A 25,185-nucleotide genomic window follows, 5' to 3' on the forward strand; every position below is an offset into this window, starting at 1 on the left:
CTGCTTATTTACTAGCTGATTATGGAAGCCTGAGTGTCTCATTGGGCACTTAAGAGATGGCTACGTCACATTCACAACAGCAGCAGTCGGGTATTTTCCTTGCGTAAACACTCATGATGGGGAAAGAGTCATTATGGAAATGGCTGTAATGTTTTTTTGCACATTTTTATTTTCTCTAAACAAACATTACCGACTGACCACAGTAGCAGTTTGTTGTAAGAGATTACTATAAACTATAAACCTATTAACCACCCACACCAGCCCTGGATGCTTCAGGGTAACCGAAAAACATTTGATCGAGTGCATAACTCCAACTCCTAATAACCTCAGGTAGGCTCATTATATACTGAAGCGTCCTAAAATTCCTTCTCCTCTCCAAGTAAATGGCAACATTTAAAACACGTAGAGGCACATTCAAAGAGTTATTTCATTGTAATAATATATGAACATTTCCAAGTTGCCCCATCAGCGCCTCAACAGGCTCCAACCCCACGTAGGGTACAGCAAAGCAAATGTGGCTCGCCAAATCCACTGCTAATGCCTCAAATGTGGCTCGCCAGCTACACTGCTAATGCCTCAAATGTGGCTCGCCAGCTCCACTGCTAATGCCTCAGCGCTGTTGGGTCCCATGACCTCACAGACTGGACAGAAACGGTGCCTCTGAGCTTGGGTCAGTGACAGTGTTTGCTTTTTCAGCATGACTGTGGATTTAACACATATTTACTGTAGGCCTTAACGAAGCCCGGACATATAGCCAACAGACTGATACCAGAATAAATGTTAGGATTGGCATGAAACAGACCAGGGACGGGGCTGTCTGACTCGGAGGAATCTTACTCAGAATTGATTTACTACGCAAATAAAATGATCAAGTATAGAGCCAAGCTTTAAAAAAAAAAAGAGACCTGAACACTGCGCGCACACACACACACACACACACACACACACACACACGCGCGCGCACGGAAACAGCATATTTACAGTCTAATTTGACTCCAGGCTCCAATATCATGTCATGTTACATCATGTCAGCTGAAATGTTTTTTGAGTATTATTAAATATTTTCTCTCCCTCTCCCTAAATAAGTATACATACACAAAAAACAAGTAGCTAACAATAATGATTAAAACAGACTGTAGGAGCAGTTAACAAATTAACCAACCAATGAGAATACAGTAAAGAATACACAGTTTGAGCTGTCTAACCCTAACCATAATAAACCCTAATCATACCTGCTTGGATTTAGATAACATAGTTTGTGAAATCTACTGCTCGGGGTTTATAGACAACATGTTAACACTGGTAGTGATGGCAAGTTAAATGTACAATAAAAAAAAATTAAAACCCACAATGATCCAGAGTTTACCAAACCCTCAATCATAATTATAGTTCATGACGGTGGAGAGTTCTTTGACATTTTCAGTTTTGCGTGACTATAGAGGAGACAAAGTTAGGATGGGGGGAACTTGTCGGTGCACGTTGACACAAGAGTAGGACTGAGAATAAGCCCTTGACAACAGCTAAAACAATAAAAAATACAAAAATAAGGAAGGTAGACCTTCCTCTCTGACAATGGAAGACTACATAGTGCAATAAATCTTGCCCAGTCAATAGAGGACTGTAATTCAGCCCTCCAGGTTAATCGGGATTAGGAAAGAATATGCCCAACACTTGATACAAAGTAAACTATCAACAGTGAATAGATTGAATAGGTCTACTTCCTGAAATGGCTTAAACTGGTAAAATGTGCCACCATATCCAAATACAAGATGATTGGCAGCCAAAAATGTCCTCCATTTTGGAACTTTTCTGATTGATCAATATGACTGCTTCTATTTTAGTGGCTACTGTTACAATGTAAAGACTGTCATCTTAAGTAGGCCTGTTAAAAAAATGGCTTCCAGTAGCTTTAAACCAAATGCCCTTGAACCTGTCTTTTGCCCTGTGCACTTGTAAAGGACAGTAGGAGAGACATGCGGCCTGGAAATGGAAATGTATTGAGACACGGCCAAATGTACAGACATCTGTATGGCTTCTGCTCCTTAACCAAGCTATGGCTGCTGGATGCCCGTTGTCATGGCAACGGCTGCGATTCGCCGCAGCATAGGTTCTGTATGTGAGCTGTTCGTCAGGAGAGAAGCTCGGCTAGCAGGGTGGAGCTTTGTCCGCACGTCTCTCTCCAGACGCAGAGCTTCTCTCGCCACAGCTGGGGGGGGGGAATGTAAGCTGCTTTCTCCCAAGCCGTCTTCAGCAGGACAGGGACATTAGCATGTTAATCCTTTGCGTATGAATTCTACAGTGCAACAGGGCTGAAATCAATATCAGTATCAGCACAGCCTTGCATTATTGACGTGCTGGGAACATTCTCAGCATTATGCTGATGTTCATTTCACCGTTTTATCACTCTCATTAACAGGGATTCACAATATTGTTAAGTGTTACTGTATGCATCAAAATGCTAAACACAGTTATATTCAAAACACTCAAATGAAAATAAATGACCATCTGTCTGCTGATTTATAAAGGCCATCACAAATGAGATACAGAGGGACTACACTACACTGCACCTCAATGAAGGAGTTGTCCATTTTGAATGTCCATAACTCAACTTACTAAGGAAATGAAAAAATGCACTCGTAACATTACAATAATGAAAGTAAAAGAATATCTGACTAACCCAGCTAAACCATATATAAGTGTCTCTATGAAATGGATACAGAGTGTATATCGGTAGTTGCATGAGCATTTGATTTTCATGATGCAATGGTTCATTAATTGTATTGGAAAGGTAATGAGGAGACCTGTGGTGATAGTGGGGTAGACTGCATGCTTGCCTCTGTCCTGTGTGCTTTTGCCTTGGATTTATAATGCGTAAATCTGAAGGGCATCTAATGTCCTCTGTCTGTTACTAACTTATCTGTCTAATGTCGCTCTAACATCTCACAACACGGTTCACATGATGCTTAGATATTTGTGTTGTGTATGTTATTTAAAAGCTCTCCTAAACTGTTCTCTGTTCTCTTCTCTCTCTCTCTCTTGTTTTTTTTCTCTTGTGTCAACATTCTGCAATTGCAGAGTCTCTTGGGATTGAATTTATGGGTATGGACCAATCCTTCATTTTGATTGCAAGATTAACTAGAGCTGTGTAGATCTTCTACCATTTGTCATGCTCCCATTTCCTTCTGTGAGGTGGACTCTAAAGCAAATGGACTAATTGATTAACCAATCAATCTATCAATCAGCCGGGCCCTTGAGTAGAGGAGGTCCTCCCTCCAGTGTCAGCATGTAAGTCGTCTTTATCACAGAACTCATCCCTCAGGAAGCAGGATAGACATTAGATATGGTGGATTTTAGAGGCCATGCTTTCTTATTGGCTTAAGATGTTAGTGAATTATAACATTTATAACATTGGTGTTGGTGATGACATCACCACAGATGTTTTGAATTTGTGTAAACTCGAATTTAGTGTTCAGTGTTCTCCAACAACTCAAGGGCAGATTTCATATGTTGCAACATAGGCCTACCAGATGTTTTATTTGAGATGTATCGTTGACACGTTCGCCCATTAAAGCAGAATTTCCGAACTACAAATTGGCTGCGGAAAGATGATGGTTGCGTGCTGGCGGTACAGTTTTGATTCACTGAATTTTCTCTGTGTGGCTCTTGCTTTGCGGGGGTGATCGTGATCTGCGCAAGCCGCTGCGGCTTTGAGCGTGGCCGCTGTTTACAACGGCGTAAACACCACAAGTGTACATTTTGTTTGTGTATGTCCTCAAGTGCTGTTGGCAGTGACAACAGCGTAATCACCAACACACCTCGCAAGTTTCTCAGGAGTCGGCTCACCCCTTTAATCAACGTAGCTCACACACTCGCTCACACATTCCTATGTCATTTAGGGACTTGAAAGAACTGTAACGTTTTGTCAGGATTGCTCTCAGGGTTCTGCTTTGCATATAGAGGGAATAAATTCCCCACTAAAACTACACTACCTTGGTGGCAATATTGCCAGAAGTAACAAATTAGTAGAGTTTTGTTTACTATGTAGAGTTGATCAATATTGTTCTAGTATAATGCAGTTTTTAGTAAATCTTTTGCAAGGGGGATGAGTTCTGCAAAGAAGACCTGACCTAACTCCAGTCCTCTCCGAGAGGCTTCAGAGATTGCCTTTGAAATTGCTTTGTCATCTCCTCCTCCTTGCCTACCATCCTCTTTACCCGCTTTGCTAGTCGACTATCCCCATCATGCTATAACATCTCGTTCTGGTCATGAAACTCCTTACCCTCTTCTTGTGTTGTTCATGTACATGTCTCTTTCTTTGCCTCCTCTTCTTCTTTTCTTCATGATCACCCCATTTTTTGAATGTTCTCCCATCATCGAAATACCTTGTATTGCCATTTCTGTATGCTTCATCAAAAAATTATTCTTTATTCAAAGTTTTGATTTTAGCTATTGCATTTCAGTTATAGTGGTTTGCCAATGCTAGAGCATGCTAGATTATCTGTTTTGAAAAACATATTGAATGTCTGTGTGTGCTCCTTATATATAAAAGGCCCACCCTTCTCACGATAGCTTGCCATATACTTCTCATATGGGGGTTTCTCTACATGATCCTAGACTCAAGCAGGTGTTGGTAGTCCATAGTCCCTCCATACTGTCTATACTCCATTCAAGCCAATGTATTACCTCAGATCAATTTATTATAATGAAAAGCTTGTACTATAGCCGCATTGCCAATTCACCCTTTGTTAGATTTCCAGTAGATGTCCATAAAAATGAAAACCAGCTGAAGAAACTGGCGTTCAGAACTAGAGCCCTGACCCATTGGTGCAGGTGTATCCACAGCCACCATGGGTGTTCTGCCATCAGCCCAGAAAGTTGTGTTGGTCTCGATCCAGTTCAGTGTCTCACGAGAAATACCTTTTCGAGACAGCCTCCAGGCTTGACCGTGTTCCCTGAAACGCAACAGCAAGGCTTAAATGAGGGTGGACAAGTAGTCACCAATGTAGTCAGGACGGACAAGCTTGTCAGGGAGAGAAAATGCAGCTCTGTGGAGCCAGCTGAGGGAGTCAGGCAGAAAGAGAGGCCAGGCCGTGTGCTTTGCCAGGCAGCCTCTCACATCGCTCTTCCCCATCTGTGCGTGTGCAGAGGCAGAGGAGCTTTATCAGAAGAGAGTCCTGACAATCACCGGGATCTGTGTGGCTCTGCTGGTGGTGGGCATCGTCTGTGTCGTCGCCTACTGCAAAACCAAGTAAGTCAACACACATACTACATTCATATCCTTATTTACAAAATAAAAATACTATAGAATCCACAGGGTGTTTTTTTTTTATAGATTCATAAATCATATTTTTACATCAATATATTAAATCTCCATGTATATAAGCAGACATTGTAACTGGCCAAAAATATTTAGATGTTTCCATACATTCTGTACTAACCTGTATGTATGACCTGATTGTCATGTTGTTGCCATGTTGTTGAATGGAAAGACATCTTTGCTGTTGTGTCTGTTGAAATGACGGAAGCCTCACTATAGTCTGCCCCCCAGGAAACAGAAGAAGAAGATGCACAATCACCTGCGGCAGAACATGTGTGTGGATCACCCCAACCGCAACCTGGCCAACGGACCCAATCACCCCGGCCCAGGCCCAGAGGAGATACCTATGGTCGATGTGAGTTTGATGACCACTTTGGTGCACTGCCAGTGCCAAAGGGCCTCAGTGGCCATGAATCAGTATTTTCCCATCTTGTGCTTGACTCAAGGGCAAGGCTGACATGTTTTTTGTCCCTCTGTCTGTCTCCACAGTATATCTCCAAGAACGTCCCAGCCACAGAGCGTATCATTCAGCATGGAGCGGCAGTTTCGTTTCCAGGCAGCCGAGCGTCTTCCAGATCCCACAACTCGTCCACCCACGCCCATTCCTCCACTCAGAGGTGTGTCCCTGCTAGTGGAGTCACGCTAGTTTCGGAACCCCCGCACACCCCTACCCCAACCTGTCACACAACAATCAGGGTGGCATTTTATGAAAGCGTAACTGAGTACATAGCTGTGGCCATAGAAACTAAATAAGTGTTTTTCTCATTTAATGGTTGTGACTATAATTCTAGTAAACAAACCACAGGCTTGTTTTTTGCTCAGTCGCCCATAGGGCTATTGTTGTAAGATCTATCAAATCACAGGCCATGAAACCCAACTGATTATGTTCCAGATACCAGCCTTACCTTATCACACACAGCTGGTCACAGCGGCCTGCCTCCATTCACCACCCACCGTGGTTATATCTCAGGTAACTTTCCCTTCAGGAGTTCCCTCGGCCCCTGGTGTGCGCCTCTCAGCTTGCCACTTCTAGGCCTCCTGTATTCATCCCTTTTGGATTTTCACTGCACTCCTCCAGACCTTCTGCTTCCTTCCTCCGGGCTTTTGGGCTCTTTCAGGGCATTGGCTTCATTGGTTTCTCTGGGATGACTAGCTTATGTTATCCCACTAACATGACATTATGGGAACGTTTTTTCCTCTTTTCTTTACATGTCACTTTTATTATTTGTTTTCCCATGACCTCTCCTCTTCTCAGACGGTCTCATAGTTTCTCTCCTTCTCTCCCTCTCTCCCTCGTTCCTTGTTCCACCTGTCCTTCAGACACGAGGAGCGTACCTGGAGCCTGGAGCGGACGGACAGCATCATGTCGGACTCCCCGGGCATGATGTCGTCCTCAGTGGGGACCAGTAAATGCAGCAGCCCAGCGTGCATGGAGGCACGGGCTAGGCGGGCAGCCCACTGTGGCTACTCAGAGCCGCACCGGGGCAGCCTGCAGTACGGAGACTCCTTCGACTCCCTGGGGGATTCTCCACACAGTGACAGGTGGGAACGGCGCCCTCTAGCTGCAGCCCTGCACACACACGCTGTATCTTTTTTTCTGTTTCGAAGCTTTGCCAGCTATATACAATGCTAATTTCCACTTGTGGTCAGCGCAGTCTCATTTATTTATTCATTTTGTCTAGACAGCTTGGATTTACTGCACCCTCTAAGCATTTTGGATGCTGGCTTAAGCATTTAAATGCTGTATGCAACAGTAAGCACTGAGGCACTTTGTCACAAATTATAGCTACAAACATATTCTAGAGGAGAGGTGAAGCCCATTGTGTAGTGGTTATGTGGTGCTGTGGTTTTTGTTTTTGAAGAACACCACAAGCTCTGAGCCATGGCGAGCAAAAAAAAAAAAAAAAGTGGGACTCTATACCACCTGGGCTTCATTAATTTAGCGAGAGCTGAACAACACATAATCTCATGGGTAATGCAGCTCTTGTGTGAGCCTAAGGGGCCTGGTGGGGTGGGGGTGGGGGTGGAGGGAAGGGGGCAGCGGCAGGTGGAGGCTCTGGCTCATCTCTGAACCTCAGTCCTCCAGCTGATTGAGCTGTTGCTGTGGATGTCACTGCCTGGTCTTGGTACACTAAACGGGAGATGAAAGATCTTTTTTTTTTTTTTTTTTTTTTAAAAACAAGGCTTTGACCTGTGTCTGTGAAAACTCTAAAACGCATAGCTTACTGGCCACGCACACGGGCATATAATAAAAGTCATCGGAAGTCAGTCGCATCTGATTTAGGAGGAAGTCCCCCGAGAGAGCAGGAGGGAAATTATTGGCTTCCATGATGAAGTGTAGCCTGACATAAGCTAAGCTAACAGGGGAGTTTCTGTAAGTAGTACGCGGCACAGGCGCCCATCTGTTAGTGCGCCATAATTACAGTGTTACACTTGTCCATAGTGGACTGCTTCACAGTGGTCCCATTCATTACGGCAGTGCTCCAGTGATGTCGTTTGGCCATTGAGCCCTTCAGAGTGCTGTGTCCTAATGTGCTCACTGCAGCTCTGGAGGAGCCATACATCACCATGTGAGCAGACAGACTGAGGAGAGGGAGGCCCACTCACATCAATCAGCAAACACTGGAGGCAGGAGTCCTCATAATCTTAAGCATATGCGGTCATCGACTGGCAAATGTGCACCTCGATGTTAGGTGCTTGTTCCTATCACTGCCAACAATCACTTTGTTTTTCCTACACTGATGGAAGAATTTGAATTGAATTGTGATCGGGCCTAGTCCAAGACTAAATGCAAGCTTCAACAAAAATCTCCAGTTGATCTATGTACAGAAAACTGGCCGATAATGTTCATCCCAGGTTTCTTTTTTAAGAGCTAGAGACAATAAGTGATACTGAGCCCATATGGCTAATGCTGACTCATTTGCAGTATTTTGTCCATTGGTCAATGTGCACTGTCCCTATCAAAAGTGAGTTAATCAATTACAACTCTTGTTATTGGTTGTTATTATTATTATTATTGTTATCTTGTTGTTGGGCAGCCGTGGCCTACTGGTTAGCACTTCGGACCTGTAACCGGAGGGTTGCCGGTTTGAACCCCGACCAGTAGGCACGACTGAAGTGCCCTTGAGCAAGGCACCTAACCTCTCACTGCTCCCCGAGCGTCACTGTTGATGCAGGCAGCTCACTGCGCCGGGATTAGTGTGTGCTTCACCTCACTGTGGGCCAGATGTACGTACATTTGCGAACATAGCGTTATCAGCGTCATGGAGAAACCGCAGATAGCGAACGCTGTCAGACCCAAGTTTCCGTCGTATTTATCAATCGTTCAATCCATAGTGTAATCTGCGCCTTTCTCTGCCTTTCTCCGCCCATAAACGCAATTTACGAACATCCACAACTGAATGGCAGAGCCTACATACAAGCACAGTTGAATGAAGTTAACGGATGACAACATTAAAAAGAATCAAACTTTAGCGATTGTGAAATAATGCCATACATGATAAGATGTCAACAAGCAGGGAGATCATGGAGATCAGTAGTTCTACTCAAAGTACTTGTGCACGTAGGCTATGGAAGATTGGACAAATCTAGCAAGTAGGAAAGTTTAAGTGAATGACGTGAAAGTAAGACATTCGAAAAGCCAACGAAAGTTGAGGTTGCTTTTGATAGTACAAAGACTTACAAAACTGGTGCTCTAAATAGCGATTCTGTTGTCTTTGAAAGGTTCTCTTATTAATTTGGATTAACACCTGCTTTTACAAGGCGGAAGTATTTAGGCGCAGAATAGACGTGCGCTTTCAGGAAACTCCCACTTTTCCCCTGGATCCTCCCATGAATGCATATGCATGACACGAAAAACGCAATTTGCCACGTTCAGCTCCCGCGACAGGCAGTTTGCACTTTTACATCATTGCGGCCTGTTTGTACATACCTCGCAATGATTTTACACGCATGTTGCGAAACAAGTACGCCTGAAGTAGGCGCAAACGCATTAGTACATCTGGCCCTGAGTGTACACTGTGTGCTGTGTGTGTTTCACGGACTGGGATAAATGCAGAGACCAAATTTCCCTCACGGGATCAAAAAAAGTATATATACTTATAAAGGTTGTGGGGATTTTGCTCATTTCTGACACTCATTTTTCTTCTTTCCTCATCAATCCATCTGTCCCCCTGACCACTGCGTGCAGGTATGTGTCCGCCTTGACCACGCCGGCCCGCCTGTCGCCCGTGGACTTCCATTACTCACTGCCCCCGCAGGTGCCTACCTTCCAGATCACCTCCCCTAACGCCAGCCACGCCATGTCCTTGCCCCCGGCCGCACACACCCCCTACCCGCTGGAGCTGGAGGACGAGGCGCCCCTACTGCTGCGCCGCTACCAGGTGCCCCTGCACGATGCCCAGCCGCGCCCGGGAGGCCCGGGCCACGACAGCTACCGGCAGCAGCGCCGCAGCGCCTACCTGAACGACAGCACGGGCAGCCTGCCGTCCAGCCCCTACCGGCCGGCGGGCGAGGACGACGAGTACGAGACCACGCAGGAGTACCTCTCCTCTCTGGAGCAACCAAAGAGAAGCGGCGGCGGCGGCGGCGGCGGCGGAGGCAGACGCTGGCGGAGGTCCAGACTGAACGGCCACGTGTCGCCGCGGGGCTACGAGGAGGCCGCTGCGGCCGCGCGGGCCGGCCGCCTGTCGGACAGCGAGTCAGAGGAGGAGGAGGGCGAGAACACGCCCTTCCTCAGCATGCAGAACATGAACGCCGAGCCGGCCATCATCTACAGACCGGCCGACAGTCGGACTTCACACGCGTCGGGCCGGCACAGCGCTGCTCGTGGGACCGCCGCACAGACCAGACTCACGCACTCACGGTCCAAAGCGGACAATGTGCCCCACTAGAGCCAGTGAGAGAGGAATGGAAAAAACAACCTATCAACAAGAAATCAATATACTATAGACCTGCACCTATAAGAAATATTTTTATTTTATATAACTGACAGATATTCTAAACAAATGAAATATTTATTTTCATTTTAGCAAAAGTTGTCTACTAGTTAACAGCAAAGACTTTTTTTATAGGGAAAACTCTATTTATATGTACATTTTGATTTACAGCATAAAAAAGACGTGCCAATTTTTTCACAACTTAAAAAATAGAGTAATATTGTGGTGCCTTTTGCTGTATGCCGATACCAGAGGGCCAATGGAGTTTTTTGTAGCCTTTCTTATATGGACGCCTCATTTTTTATACACATTTATTCTTTTTGTTCTCTCTGTTTGGCCTCCTTCCTTTCTTTTTCAGGTTGTGTTCTCTTTTTTTTGGAGCAAACCCCCATCTGAACTGTGACATTGCCCCTGTCATCATTCATGCAATATAAACCACTCAAACATAAGGTGTATGTTTACATGAATATAATTCACATAAATGTTTATTATTATTATTATTATTATTATTATTATTATTATTATTATTATTATTAGCTTTTCAAACAGGAGTCCTGACAAATGCAAAGAGGGACTCTTTGACTTTCTTTTCTGAAAAATGAAGGGCAGGGTGCATGTTATATGTCTCTCCAAACATGTCGTCTTATCCCGCCCATGCTGTCCCCCTGGTGTCCAGTGCGAGGTGTGGGGAGCACTGAGGTCGGCCCTGGTGTCCAGTGCGAGGTGTGGGGAGCACCGAGGTCGCCCGCTGGGGCTCACGGCGTGAGCAGAGAGGGGGACGCTGGGTTGCGGGTGTGAGGATGGGTGGATGCCGCTGCTGCTGCTAGTGTGATGGGGTTTGACATGTGGTCAGCTGATATGCAGTTTATCAGCCCCCTCCCCTCCCCCCTCCAAGAAAACAAGCTTCTGGACATATGGGTGTCCTTTTACCTCAGAAGGATTTGTTTAATTTTGTTGTGGCTTTGGTAAAGTCAAGGCAAAGGAAGTTATATTTGACAGAAGGCCATGGTTGTATGGTAATTCACAAAACAATACAAAACAAAGAAAAAAAGAATTGAATGCATTCCACCAAACGCATCTCATGTTTCCCATGATCCTCCATGTGCCCTCATGTATCCCTCTGTTTCAGCAGCTCACATAGGGAACCAAACAGTGTCTCAGGAGCTTTCTGGCACGCCAACACACACAGACTGACACACACAGACACACACACACACACACACACACACACACAGACTGACACATGCCCAAAGAGTCACTCACACACACACACACACACACACACACACATATACACCCTGCACTCTTGGAACCCTCCGCTCAAACACACACACACAGCTATCAAACCTAGAATCTCATTAGTCGTTAGAACAGGCCCTCTTCCTGTAAACTTTGTCCCGTTTCCCCCAGTGGGTTAAAGGGAGACAAAGAGACAAAGACAGACGAAGGAAGTTCGTTCACACAATCAAGAGGACTCAATGAATAATTTGAGGGGTCAAGAAAAGCCAGAATATGCTGCCTTTATATTTAGCCTTGTCCGATGATGATTTCTAGAAAACACTTGTGCAGTGTTTATAAACTGTGATTTCCTGACATGTTTTTTTTTTCCGTAGTGCATACCAAATGATGTTCATATATTATTATTATTATTATTATTATTATTATTATTATTATTATTATTATTTGCTTTGGCTTTGTGCACTGATTAATGTTATTTCACCTAGATTGTCTAAACTTCAAGCAACCTCACTTTTACTTTCAGTGGTAGATGAAATGAAAACAACTGACAGACATGTCACTCCACTTTGTCTTTCACACATTTTTAAGTCAGATGGCCTCCAGCTATGAGAGAAAAAAAAACTTTATGCCATTATCCAGCCTCTTGTGTGGAAAAGACAAATGTGAATAAAGATGAACTATTTCAGTGACAAGAGTGTAATAATAGCCTACATTGGCATATTTTCAGTTAATGTGAGGGGAGGGAGCTGATGTTGTTGAAAACTATCCAGTACATCAATGAAACAAATAAAAAAACAAAGTTATATGTTTAGAAGAAAAAGCAGCCATTTTGAAAGGTAGAGCTCCAACAGTACAGTTTTGTGACAAAACAGTGACACGGGCATACTTTAGTCTAGAAAGGGTTTCCACTCACAGCAATCCCACAATCCCTCTGTCCATCCCCCTTACATTGCATTTAGACTCTTATTTGTATATTTGAGAAATGCAAAAAAAGAAAGAGTGTGCTTCTCTAGTTAGTTTTAATGTGACCCCCCCCCCCCCCTGACCCAGCCCCAACTAGAATTTTGACAGTTATGTCCTGCCAGTTTCTTTTCGACTGTTCCTTTTTGGATTTCTTCCTCGCTTGAAACGTTTAACCCCACCCCCGACCCTGCATGTCCTTGTGGTCAAGGTTAGATGGGTGCATGGTAAAAGCAGCAGACATTTTTCCAGTCAGTGAAAGTGTGTTTCATTTAACATTCAGCAATAAAAAAGAACCCCACCCCTACCCCCCAACTCCCACTCCATGTCCATTCTTGGAATATGCTAGAGAAAAAAGAAGAAAATGCAAGATTGTCATAGATTGTAAATTTAAAAAAAATGAAAAAGAACCCATCTGTTCTTATGGCAAAATAAATCTTTATTCGTATAATTTTAAACAAATGTGGTCATATCTGTGCAAGGACACGCTATGTGTTAAAATATGTCCATTCAGATGGGCTGTCTGATATTGGAACAGCAGCAGGGTCTATAGAAAAGCACTTGTATGAATTGTTTGCCCTTGCCATTTGACCTGGTCACTGTGAGACGGTCAAGTCTGCAAATGTTGGAGAGAGCAATCACCACAGTTTCCATGAGTAAATCTCCATCTGGCCCAAGCATTGCAGGCTTAGATGTCAGCTTGACCATACCAGCACTATATACAACTGAGTACTATTAGCTCCCATTGCCTCCAAGATCTATCAGAGTGTCAGAGCATTGCATTTGATGTAAGACAAGACACAAAACCATGAAGTTGAACTATTGCTCAGCACATCGATTTCCCTCTCTCTCCTCTGTGTGTGTGGATGTGTGTGTGTTTTTGTGTGTGTTTGTGTTTGTGTGTGTGTGTGCTATAGTTTGACAGCATGGTAGACTGTGCAGAAATAAATGTATAGGTGTAATAAAGTTTCAACATTCCGTGTGTGTGTGTGTGGTAGAGTCACACCCCATTGTGTACGGAGAAAGTTACTGTCAGAAACTATTTGTTCATTGTATATGTATTACATAACTCTAATTAGGATATTTTAGATTATGACATTGTCTATGTAATGGTTAGACACCTAAGCATTTACATAATGTGTGTGTGTGTGTGTGTGTGTGTGGGAGAGAGGGAGAGAGAAATAGATGTGTCCATGGGAGGTCATGTCGGTGTGTATTGGGGGCGATGTTTTTAAGAGCCGCCAAAGGGAGTTGTTAGTGTGCTTCACACATCCAGCTGCACGGGGCTGAGGCCTCGGTGTCAAGCAATTCCCCCTGACCTGGGAGACGTTTCCAAGACATTCATCTGGGTTCCATCACCACCAGACACATGTCTTTCCCCCGACGACCCTGATCAACTATCAGTTTTTATGTGTTTTGTTCTTTCTGGTCAACGCTGACATGCTTAAACCTGAAACATATGCTTCACAATGTTTTAGTTTAGTTGCCAAACAAAAAGCTTGAACAAACCAGTCTATGACAGCTCTCCTACTTAACATAGATGGTGTGCATGCAACAACCTGCATGGGGTGTACTAGTTAATTACCTCAGGAGAGGTCTTTTACTTTTTACCTAGCCATGCAAATTGCAGTGAGATCCTACTGCTTCATAGAGTGAAACTTAGTAATAGTCATTGCAGTGTGGGAAGTGCTCCTTAGGGATATGTTTTCCAGTTATGTATGCAAATTGTCATTGTCTGGAGACAAACCTCTGACACTTACGGTTGGCTCAGTTCTGGTGCAAGGAGTACTAACGGATGTCTCCAATACAAAGCTTGTTTTCCATTTTTTAATCTGCATTAAAAAAGAGATTTAATACGACCTCGGAGTCATAGGAACTGTTTCCTTCTTTTTGCAAACTCACAACAACAGAATTGACAACAAATAAGATTTACTGAATGTGTACATTGCCAGTGGACCTTAGATTAGCCACCACAAAACAACATGGTTTGCATGTTTCCAATTACAAACACTTAGTTGCAGTCACATACTGTATTCTCACTCTCAAAGGCATTGTAAGCCTGCCAACACACTTTCAGTCATAGATTTTAAAATGTGATTGTTGATAATTAGTCTGATGTCATTTAAAAAAGAACTTCATTTTTTGAAAATACTGAATGGCTGGTTTGAGCAGTCTGTTGAGCGGCTAGTTGAGCGTGAAAAGGGAAGACAGCCCTTGTTCCCCTTCCTGAAAGGCGGCGAGATTGGTTATCCTCCTGAGGACCCTCACAGGCAGCATTTCAGTTGGAATTCATCAATTCACATCAATTTGGACATCTGATTCACGCTTTGTTGCAAGGTCACGCAAACTCTCACTGCTGACTTTGGGCAGGTTACTGTTTTGTTGATGTGGGAAAATTAAGAAAAAAAAGAAAAACATTCCTTAAAAGCAGAAAAATCAAACCCAAACTCAAAAGCTTGCACGCTAAGACACTTCACCTGAGGCCAAGCCTGTCATAAGATCTATAATGTATCTGTCTTTCTCCAGTCATGGGTGCAACATTGTAGCAAATATTTTTGTGCTGTCCAAAGTTTGAACAACCTGCAGAACATGGTGGAGGGTGCAGGACACGCACAGGCTGTTTGATTTGTTTTATGGGGCCTCTGTAGGTCGGTCCCGATTTCTTTACACAGCACAAACACACAAACTGAGGATTTCTGCCATTTGCACGACTCATAAATATAAACACATCCAACTGTTGTGAACCGTGTGACACGAGGAGTCTATGCCAAATCAATTCCTCAGCGAAAGGCAGCTCGTCCTGTGAGGATCACCACTCATTCTATACTCTACACTATACCTAACTAAACTAAAACACAGCATGTTGAGCAAGCCCCTAGAACCTATTCGGCATGCGCGTTTAGCTCATATGGATTGGGCTATCTACCAATAGTAAATCAACACCCTGAAGACAGGCACCAGGCTACGCAGCTGTGTACTCCACTCCTCCAGCTGAAACACAGCTTTACGTGAGGTGCAAAAGCAGACACCAGCAAAATGTACTGACAGTACACTCTGCGTGCATGTGCATGTTCACCACATTCAGATCACTGATTGCAAACAGAAGGGAGGGAACCCACACATACACGCACTAAAGAGCAATTGTCCAGTCAAATCTAGTTTGTTTACATTCTAGACCATCTCAATAAAACTGCTTGTAACATCGAATGAGGCCAGATTTGCTAGGAGCATCAAACATCGCACCCATTCTAAGCACACACCTGCACTCTGCAAGCTGATTCCCAATACTTCATTTAAACTTGTTGTTTCACAATATATTTTACCATAGAGAGTATTATCTCATGGGGAAGTTGCTAGTGTTGAAATAACCAGAGTGTGTAGTGCTTCAAAGTGAACAGTTTTTTTCCCTTGCATGGTCTGCACTGTGCAAACCAGGTGTGACCGTGAGACGAGAGATGGCTAACATGCACTTCAGAGACACACACAACAACTGCTGTAACCAGGCACGCTGCTGTTACTACTACAAGCACAGACACAACTCGTGATTGAACTGCACACCCTCATTAAAGTAACCTTACCACATGGGTAGAGCGACGACTTATGGGGAGAGCGACGTGACAGACCCAGCACTCTGTGGAGCAACAATGCGAAACGGCGCTCTAAGGCACTGGCAGAAGGACACCAGCATCTCCCACCCCAAAACTATTCCTCACTGAGACATTTGCCATGTGTACACCGTACAGCGACAGCACACATCCGCAGGAACACCTCAGTGTTTGTATATGTCTTTGTGTGGGGCGTGTTAGTCCGGATGGGTAGTGTTTGGGGCTGTCATGTCTACTATTGACCTTACAACCAGATAAGGCCCTTCCCATGCGTGCCTGCTCGGTCCTGCTCCTCCAGAGGACGGCGCCGCTTGATCAGCTCTGCACATCGACGCGTGCGTGATGCATGTTACAGTGGCGGCCTGGCGGGGGAGACGCAATCCCTCTCTGGCTGCTGGTGATGAATGTGTACTGGGGTTCTCTCCAGGTAGCCTGGCGTGCCGAGCAAGTGTGTGCATGCAACAAAGTCTGTCACTGATCTGGGCTGTCAAAACTATGAGGCAGCCTGTCACACCTAACTATGATGTGCACATTGTGTAAAAAGAGAGTTTTGCCCTGTGGTCATCTGTTCCTGTCAGGCTGCATGGCGCAGATAATAAAAGAAGAGACAGTGTTTTGAAAGTTATGTGAAGGTACGTGTATGTGCCACTAGATGGCAATGTTTTAAGTTCAAACAAACCCTTCGAACACACATTAGAGAGACTACATTTCCACATAGCTAAATGTATCCAACCAATTATGTATTTCTATTGGTAGCCATTTGCTGTTGCATTAAGGACTGATTGAGGAGAAACTGTATAAAAATGGACCATATATGGGTAACATTGTGCATTGTTTAAAGAGTTGACTGAATGTGGCATTGAATTGGGCTTACCCTGATGAATCAATCATTTCTTGACTCTTACCATTAGACAATGCAGTGTTGATTAACTTAATACACATTGTAGACAGTAATGTTTTCCTCAGCAATACCTGATATGTTTTTGGAAGGGTTCAGAATATGACATCTATTGCCACCCACAGGAAGGTAATCAAAACAGTTAAATTATGAAAGAAGTTCCACAATTAATCAACAAACAGCCTGAACCAAATTTAAAAATCTTAACACATTTTTGCCAGTTGAAACCTATTCTGTGTTCTTTCAAATAACCAAAACAAAAACAGACAGTGAATGACCACCTGCTCAGGTGACATGGATTAAAGTTACAAAACTGAAAACCCTGGTTTTGTGTTCAGTTATCTGGTTCAAACTGTGGGCAGATCAAAGATTGGGAACTCAAAACTCACACACAACAGCATCCATTATGTAATAGGCCAATGCTAAATTCTAGCTGCATAATGGTGGAGAATTTGTTCTGGCATAGAGTTTGTGTTGGTTGGCAAAAGTGGTGTTACGTTTCCCTGCCAAAATACAATACACAATCACTCCAAGTCATCCCTTCATGACAGCATAATTTTAATGAAAAAATGCAAAGTCACTCAGTGAGCAAGTCTTAGGTGTCTCGTGTATGAATCAAAGCTGTGGGAGGACTGTTTTTGCATAGGTAAGCTTAGGATCTAGCTCATGGTATTAAGTTGGTGAATATATTGTTTTATTTATTTATCCTTTGTTTAACCAGGAGGTCTCTTTTCTAAGTGAAGAAAAGCAGCACCTAGTTACAGGGGATAAACAACATAAAACAAATACAAATACACAGCCCAAATACGATGTAAAAAGAATAGGGGAAAAAAAATATCAAAAAGGCAGTCTAAAAGCATTCATTCAATGCAGGATTTAAAATCAGAGAGAATGAATGTCATTTTTTAAAAAGTGTGCTCCAGGATGAAGGAGCAGTATAGCTGTCTTCCCAAATTGCCTGTGAGAAATGTTTTTCTTTGTTGTTAAATTAGCTTTTTAGGTCTTGCATTTTGCCTACCAGTTAAATTAGGGCCCAAGACATTATACCATTAACATTATAAGACTGTCCAAGAATGTTTCTGTGAACATGCATTAATTCGACGTGAAGCAGTGTCTCAGTAACTTCCATCAGAAACAGAAAAAAAACACGGAGCACACATGCAAATAAAACATAAAAAACAAATGCAAAACAAAACCAGATGAATGATTACAAATACAGGTTCATTTGGTAAGTTCTAAATGAAATTCTACTGTAGATAAAAATAAAATTATGTAATAAGAAAATATGAAAAAAGATTGATCCCTTGAAAGATGGAAAAAAGATTTCATCAAACAGTTATTACCAACCTAATTGCCACCATGTTAGACACCCCAAATGACTGTAAATGTTGACTTAACTAATCACCTTGTCATTAGTGATGAAATGTCCTTGTGTTTTTTTCTTTTTTCTTAATGCTGCATATTGCTCTCTGCATTTCACTGTTATCTTATTTGCTTAAAAAAACTCAATTGCCCTCTAAATACTTCAAACTAAATTCAACGTTATTAAATGGGGTATTGTGATAGTCAAACACTGTTAAATAGCCATAGACTACAAAGCGGATCCAATTTATCTCAAATGTAATAATAATAATACATTTTATTTAAAGGCGCCTTTCTTGGCACTCAAGGACACCGTACATACAAATATAAAATATTTTAAAAAAACAAGCAAGAAAAGACAAAAACAGCAACAAAACAAACAAACAAAAATAACATCATATGGAATAAGCAGTTTTAAAAAAAAAGAAAAAGAAAGAAAAGCTGTCTGTTTTGGATAGAGTGGACTTAGTACCAATGAGGAGGACCTCGGTTTTGTTACTGTTTAGTTTAAGGAAGTTTTGGGTGAACCAGGTTTTTATTTCAGAGATGCAATCAGTAAGGGTGGTGGGTGGGAGAGTGGACGAAGGTTTGCTGGAGAGGTAGAGCTGGGTGTCATCTGCATAACAGTGGAAATTAATGTTGAATTTGCGAAAGATATTGCCGAGGGGGAGGAGGTAGATGATGAAGAGTAGGGGCCCCAGGACAGAGCCCTGGGGCACACCTGAAGTGACGGAGGAGGGGATGGATTTAAGGGACTTAAGTTGAATGAACTGAGTGCGGCCAGAGAGGTAGGATGTGAACCAGTTGAACGGAGTGTGGGTGATGCCAATGGAAGACAGCCTGTTGAGGAGGGTGGTGTGACAAATGGTATCAAAGGCTGCACTCAGGTCGAGGAGGATGAGGATGCTGAGGAGTCCAGAATCAGCTGCCATAAGGAGGTCATTGGTAATTTTAATAAGTGCTGTTTCAGTGCTGTGGAGTGGGCGGAAACCGGACTGGAACTGTTCATACAGGTTATTATTGGATAAGTGAGAATGGAGTTGGGTGGCAACTGTTTTTTCAAGGATTTTGGAGATGAAGGGTAGATTGGATATAGGACGGAAGTTGTTGAGGTCAGAGGGGTCAGCACCAGGTTTTTTCAAAATTGGGGTTATGGCAGCAGTTTTGAAGGATGTAGGGACAGTTCCAGTGGTGAGATAGGAGTGGATAATGGCAGAAATGAGGGGGGCAAGGGAGGGGAGGCTGGCTTTAACAAGTTGTGTGGGGAGGGGGTCAAGTTGTGTGGGGAGGGGGTCAAGTTGACAAGTGGATGGTTTGGCTTTCTGAATGAGTCCTGTGATTTCTAAGAGAGTGGGGAGCTGGAAGGAAGGAAAAGAGTGTGTGGAAGGGTGAGAGTCGGCTGGGATGCTGAGGAGAGAGGAGTCGTTCCAAGGTGCTGGTGAATATTTCGGATTTTTGCAATGAAAAATGACATTAAGGAGTTACAGAAGGAGGTTGTGTACAAGTGAGGGGGGAGAGAGTTCTGAGGCTGGGTGATATTGTTTAGTAGGGAGAACAGTGGCTTAGAGTTGCCTTTGTTGGTAGTGATTATACTGGAAAAATAGTGGGTTTTGGTGCTGGCAATGGAGTCCTTGTAACATAAGATATGGTTATTGTACATTTCTTTGTGAATAGTGAGACCAGTTTTTCTATGAAGCCGTTCAAGTTGCCGACCTTTGGCTTTCATGAGACGAAGATCGGGGGTGAACCAAGGGGCGGAGACAGAAAAGGAGACAGATCTGGTTTTAAGTGGAGCAAGGGAATCAAGAATATTATGGAGACCAGTGTTGTAATGAGAAACCAGAGTGTCCGGAGTGGATAGATTGTGGGTGTCAGGGAGGCAGGAGGCGTGTATGCTTGAGGTGAGAGTGGCAAGGTTGATATTATTTATATTCCGAAAAGAAATTAGGCGTGGTTTTTTAGAGATGGAGAGGGTGAGTTTCACTGTAAATGAGAGGAGAAAGTGGTCAGTTATAGGGAGTTCATCAGCTGTAAGGTCAAGAGGGGTGACACCAGAGCAGCAGATTAAATCCAGGATGTGACCTTTGGAGTGTGTGGGAAAAGTGGTATGTTGCTGACAACCTAAACTCTCTAAACAGGAAATAAAGTCTTTGGTAAGAGGCAGATTGATATTGTCCATGTGGATGTTGAATGTATAAAGAACTTGCCTGTTACTGTCTTTACAGAGAGGTTACATGGTGCATGAAGTACGTGTAAGCATTCTTTGCTTAAGAAAATACCTTCCCATGGCTAAATGTATTTTCCATTTCTGTCTGTTTGTCAAATCACCCTCTCAACAAGTGTCCCTGTAGTGAGACTCTGCAGCCTAGTCTCAGTTAAATCCCATATATTTTCTCAGTCTTTTTATGTTTCAAATTGCAGTGTTCAGGTGTGTCTGAATGGGAAGCCATGATAAATTGTACTGGGAAGCCTTGGGGAGACAGAAATGTTTCACTTATAAGGGCCATCACTAACATCTGAGGGGGTGTACTGTTTTGCAAGTTTTACAGATGAGGTTATATTCACAGTTGGACTATAAATAAAATGCTAAAGATAAAACTTTAAAAATTTTGAACAATGTAAAAACTTAATAAATCTTATGTGTAAAGTATTTGAGAGTCAAGCCAATAAAAACCTACTGTGCCTCGGTGCATTCTCACACCCATCATTCTCACATGTGAAGAGTGGCTTGCTTTTGGCAACAGAGACCAACAGCAGGTCACTGGGAAACCTTGCTGCTGCTCTGGTTAAAAGGCAGCTGCCCAAAAACGGATTTGATTGGAGGCCATTTCAACTCAAGGGTGAAACAGTGAACTCACAACACAAGTGTACATGTTGAGATGTTGTCTGGTACGAAACAATGGAGCCTTAATAAGGTGTGCATAACCAATGCTAAGCTATGATACTTGGGTTTTTACAAACCAGACATGGGACAAACCCATTAAACCCATTTCACCTTTTTCTGTAAAATCATTCAATGAGTAAGGGTCCATGCCTTGCCTCAGCAGTATGGCATGCATGCAATTACGAATACAGTAATGAGTGTATGACGTTTTTGACTTTATATTATGACCAGCAAAAGGGTAGAGTTAACCCATTCTTTTTTGGTGTCAGGGTACTCTCAGCTCACAGTAAGTCATGACTAAGACCAAGAAGCAATATTCAAGGACAAGAGAAGAGTCAAGAATGAAGGCTGGAGTATAATACTGAAACTTTGAACAGTCAAGGCCATGACAGAAAAAAAGTTTTAAAAAAAGACAGAGACTGAGACAAATGACTAACAATGATACAAAACAGCAAAGTGACTCAAAAATAGCCATGAAGGCATAGTAATTGTTACGTTGTATCCAGGATTTCATCCAGTAAGACTATTGAATATCAAACTAAGTTGAGGCATGCTAATGTCAGTGGTGCACACTAAGGAAATAGGTCACAGAAGAAAAGCAGACGTTTGAATTTCCTTTCTGGAATTATTAAAGTTTTTATCTATCTAAATACAGTTTACAATATATGTTTTGTTGTTTAAACTGAGGACTCAGTTTAGTGACTCATTGCACTTGGGCCCCCCCTCTTGTTGAGTGTGAGTAGTGCATGTCCAGGGGCCTCTATTCGCATTTTCACAGGAACTACTCACCTCATAAAATAAATTCCTGAACCACAATGGTTATTCAGAGAACTGTACACTTGTAGAAAATGAGTTAAGTATTAGTAAAGTGAAGTTAAATTTGTATGACCGGTTCACACAGATTTCAATCACTACCAAAGAATCAATCCCTCAATTAAAAAAGTTGTTGGCAGCTGTGCCCTCCCTACTGTGCTCTTTAAGAAATGTGTTAACGTAAGGCTGTGGAAAGGCCACATTGTCGTCTTCTAATTTTCAGAACCAAGGCTGTGAATGAACCAACGGAATTTGAGGCAACTGTAACAAGAAAATTGAGCTGGATTAAACTAAAACTGGAATGGATGGTAATCAAGGACAGCACACTACCACTGAGGGGTGAATATCTGTTGAGGGACCTTCGTTTAAGTCATATGTTACTTTAAACATATTCTCAATTTTATTATGGCATATTTCATAAGGGGACTATTTATTTTGTACACAACTTTGGAAATTTGGAGCTGCAAAAAACATATAGATGCACAAATACCTGCAATCTTCTTTTCTAGTCTTGTAATTCAAGTCAAGCTCTGAAATCTCAGTTCAGTTTGATTAAACTTAAAAATGATAATCAAGCAAATTTGTCCAAAAAACACTCCACATTATCTCGATACATAATAACCATGGCTTTGTGTTTGACATGGTGGAGAATAGATACATACACCGAGCCTGCAACACACCGAAGCCTTCTTGACTGACAACCCAACAACTGTTCAAATGTTTAAATACAGTTTTATTGTTGCTGTAACAGGTCCCCTAAGGGAGTAAAAGCAGATAAAACCAAGCTCAAGTAATTGTGCAGGAATTTTTCTTGACTGTTTTGAAGACTGGAGTGACAGGAACGTAAACTGCTAGAGGTGGAGGTAGATAAAGTCCAAATTTGATCCACATTAACATCAGAGGTGGTTGGGTTGATGGTCCCATGTTGGGTTGTAAAGAAATGAAATCAGAAGGACGCCTGCGTGCCAGCCCGGACACCTTCATTATTCCTTCTTCTTATAACTTTCCAGATTGGCCAAGATCCAGCCTGACGGGCCCAGGATTGCGAGGGAGAACAATGTGAGGCCAATCGCAGTCTCCTACACAAGAACACAAGCACATATTGATGAGTCTATGAGCAAATTTATAATTTATTTCTGGTATGACAGTGACTAGCATGACTCCCCCTCAATCACCCATCCCACCAACTTGTCAGTAGCATTGACTACTGATGTTCAAGGTGGCCAACTGAAGCCATGCGAGACGATTAATGGTTGTGTTCTCCATCTTCGTGATTCCTCCTCTCACATCCTAACATGGCTAACGTGCATTTATTTCAAAAGAGTTAACGCTGAGTTACCTTATCTCCGTGCACGTATCCTATTTCTTAAATAAACTAGTAGTTGGGGCTTACTCCAAGGTCCATTTCTGCACTAGTGTGTTGATCCTCACAAATGTTGCTGATGTAACGTTAGGCACTAGTGCCCGCGGAAAGAGTTGACGTGATAAGTAATCGTGAATGATAAAGATTTCTCTCACGTTCGCAAGCTAACTTCCCTGAACTAGCTTAACATTAGCTTCCCACTCAGGAGACATACCTCAAAGTCCCATCATTCAAGTACAATCAAGTTACCCTCATTAAAAACAGACTAGGTTTTCCTGCTAATATTGATAGTAGGGATTTTCCACTTGCTACTAAAGATAATGCATGGTCGTTGTTGATACTATCGTTACACTGTCAATGACCTTTACTTCCCATTGCGTCAACATTGCTAGCCATATGCTATGCATGGCTAGCCATGTCAGGTAGCTAACCTCGATATCGCTCAAATGACCGATGACATACCGTGATGGACACATTATAATTATTCAATTGTGTAACAGAAATGCAGGTACCAAATTCAACACACTGTCAATCCTACGTTAAGACATCATATCAATGTATTGATGAGTCTGTTATAACGTTAACTTAGACGGTGCAGCTAACACCGTATCATAGTTACGTTAAGGCTTAAGGTTACATTAGCATGCTATCACAACCGGAGCCCAGGCCGCTACGCTACCGCTACGTAACTTTCACAGATGAATTCGTTAAATATACATACCGCTGGACCAAGAGGGTCTTTGGCTGCCCTGTTGGCAAGATTGGCGCGTTGAGACATGGTTACACTGCGCACCACAGGTACGGAGCGTACCGCAGAAAGTCCTCTTAAAATCCCCGACATGTCTGGTAAGCAAGGTCTGTTATGAGAGAATGATCACTTCTACTAGAAGGGCAAGCTGTGATGAATTCTGGGTACGGAGGGAATTGTGGGTGTTGGAGTTTGATATAGACCTCTTAATTTCGCCTACAAAAAAGCTGCATATCATATACCTGCTAACATTTAGACAGATATGGTTCAAGCGGGAACTAGTAATCAAGGATCTTTGATTTAGCTTTTAAAAAACGGGAGAAACCACGGGAAAACGAGTGTTGGCAGGATATGGCATAACATGGGGATTTTGAATTATAGACCTCTGAAATTCGCCTACAAAAAGTACCTTGGTGTTCCTTTTTGTCAAGGGGTCAAGATATGAAGGTATATTTGGTGCAAAACTCCTTCAAGAGCATAATAATTAAGGAACACCATGAGCGCAGCAGCACCTGAAAATATACCCCTTTCCATTAAACTCATAAATCCGTAGCCCGAGTTGGAAAGGGTAAATTGCCCAGCTTTCTTGCGGCATTTCAAGCAGGCACGCCCCCTTTACCTCGGAGTACTTGAGGGTACCAAGGGGGCAGGCGAATTCCCGGAAGTAGAAGAATCGACGTAGGCTGAAGGGACCACCTCTCTGCTAACTCCCATAGAAGCCCATTCATTATAGGATTTTTTTGAAATACCATAACTTCATATAACATATATCCTGTGCCGATATTGTAGCTTCTGTGTAATCCACATAAACACTACAAAGGCAAAACAGACTCCACTACCTCGTCCGTAACGTTGGTTACCAGTAAGAAGAATGGTTAGCTTGTTCGGTTGGAGGGAAGCTAGCTTTGACGTAATCTCTCTTTCGCGCCATAGGGAGATAACCGTATTGTTTGGATAAGAAGCTCAGTCCACCTTACTGTCTATGACGGTAACTCATAAGCAAAACCTAGCATACACGACCGTATGTTAAGGTAAAGCATTACACAGAGACAACCTAAT

General features: G+C 43.0%; 2 protein-coding genes across 7 annotated transcripts in view; one reads left to right on the plus strand and one right to left on the minus strand.

The window, feature by feature from the left end:
- The window catches only part of nrg2a (neuregulin 2a), a 76,927-nt gene extending 62,614 nt beyond the window's left edge, over positions 1 to 14,313 (plus strand). For 2 of the 6 annotated variants that reach the window (XM_042092526.1, XM_042092532.1), the window contains exons 6-11: positions 5,146 to 5,248; positions 5,537 to 5,672; positions 5,807 to 5,934; positions 6,210 to 6,287; positions 6,638 to 6,859; positions 9,507 to 14,313. In XM_042092526.1, coding sequence (XP_041948460.1) covers positions 5,146 to 5,248; positions 5,537 to 5,672; positions 5,807 to 5,934; positions 6,210 to 6,287; positions 6,638 to 6,859; positions 9,507 to 10,209 — 1,370 coding nt within the window. In that variant the 3' untranslated portion in view covers positions 10,210 to 14,313. Of the gene's footprint in view, positions 1 to 3,075; positions 3,100 to 5,145; positions 5,249 to 5,536; positions 5,673 to 5,806; positions 5,935 to 6,209; positions 6,288 to 6,637; positions 6,860 to 9,506 lie in introns of all 6 variants that reach the window. The other 4 variants (XM_042092527.1, XM_042092530.1, XM_042092528.1 and 1 more) reach the window with 4 other exon arrangements.
- Positions 14,314 to 22,727: 8,414 nt separating this feature from the next.
- On the minus strand, positions 22,728 to 24,263 carry LOC121709155 (cytochrome c oxidase subunit 8B, mitochondrial). The gene is made up of 2 exons (XM_042092296.1): positions 24,100 to 24,263; positions 22,728 to 23,094 (listed from the first exon to the last, which is right to left on the minus strand). Exons 1-2 carry the CDS (start codon positions 24,217 to 24,219, stop codon positions 22,999 to 23,001), a joined length of 216 nt encoding a protein of 71 aa, XP_041948230.1. The 5' UTR covers positions 24,220 to 24,263; the 3' UTR covers positions 22,728 to 22,998.
- Positions 24,264 to 25,185: the final 922 nt, after the last annotated feature.

This window comes from Alosa sapidissima, chromosome 5 (assembly GCF_018492685.1).
Source record: "Alosa sapidissima isolate fAloSap1 chromosome 5, fAloSap1.pri, whole genome shotgun sequence".
Classification (NCBI taxonomy): Eukaryota; Metazoa; Chordata; class Actinopteri; order Clupeiformes; family Clupeidae; genus Alosa; species Alosa sapidissima.

Coding starts and splice junctions, on each gene's coding strand:
- LOC121709155 (XM_042092296.1), bottom strand. CDS start 24,219: ATGTCGGGGATTTTAAGAGGACTTTCTGCGGTACGCTCCGTACCTGTG. Junction 23,095..24,099: donor AAGACCCTCTTGGTCCAGCG/GTATGTATATTT, acceptor GTTCTTGTGTAG/GAGACTGCGATTGGCCTCAC.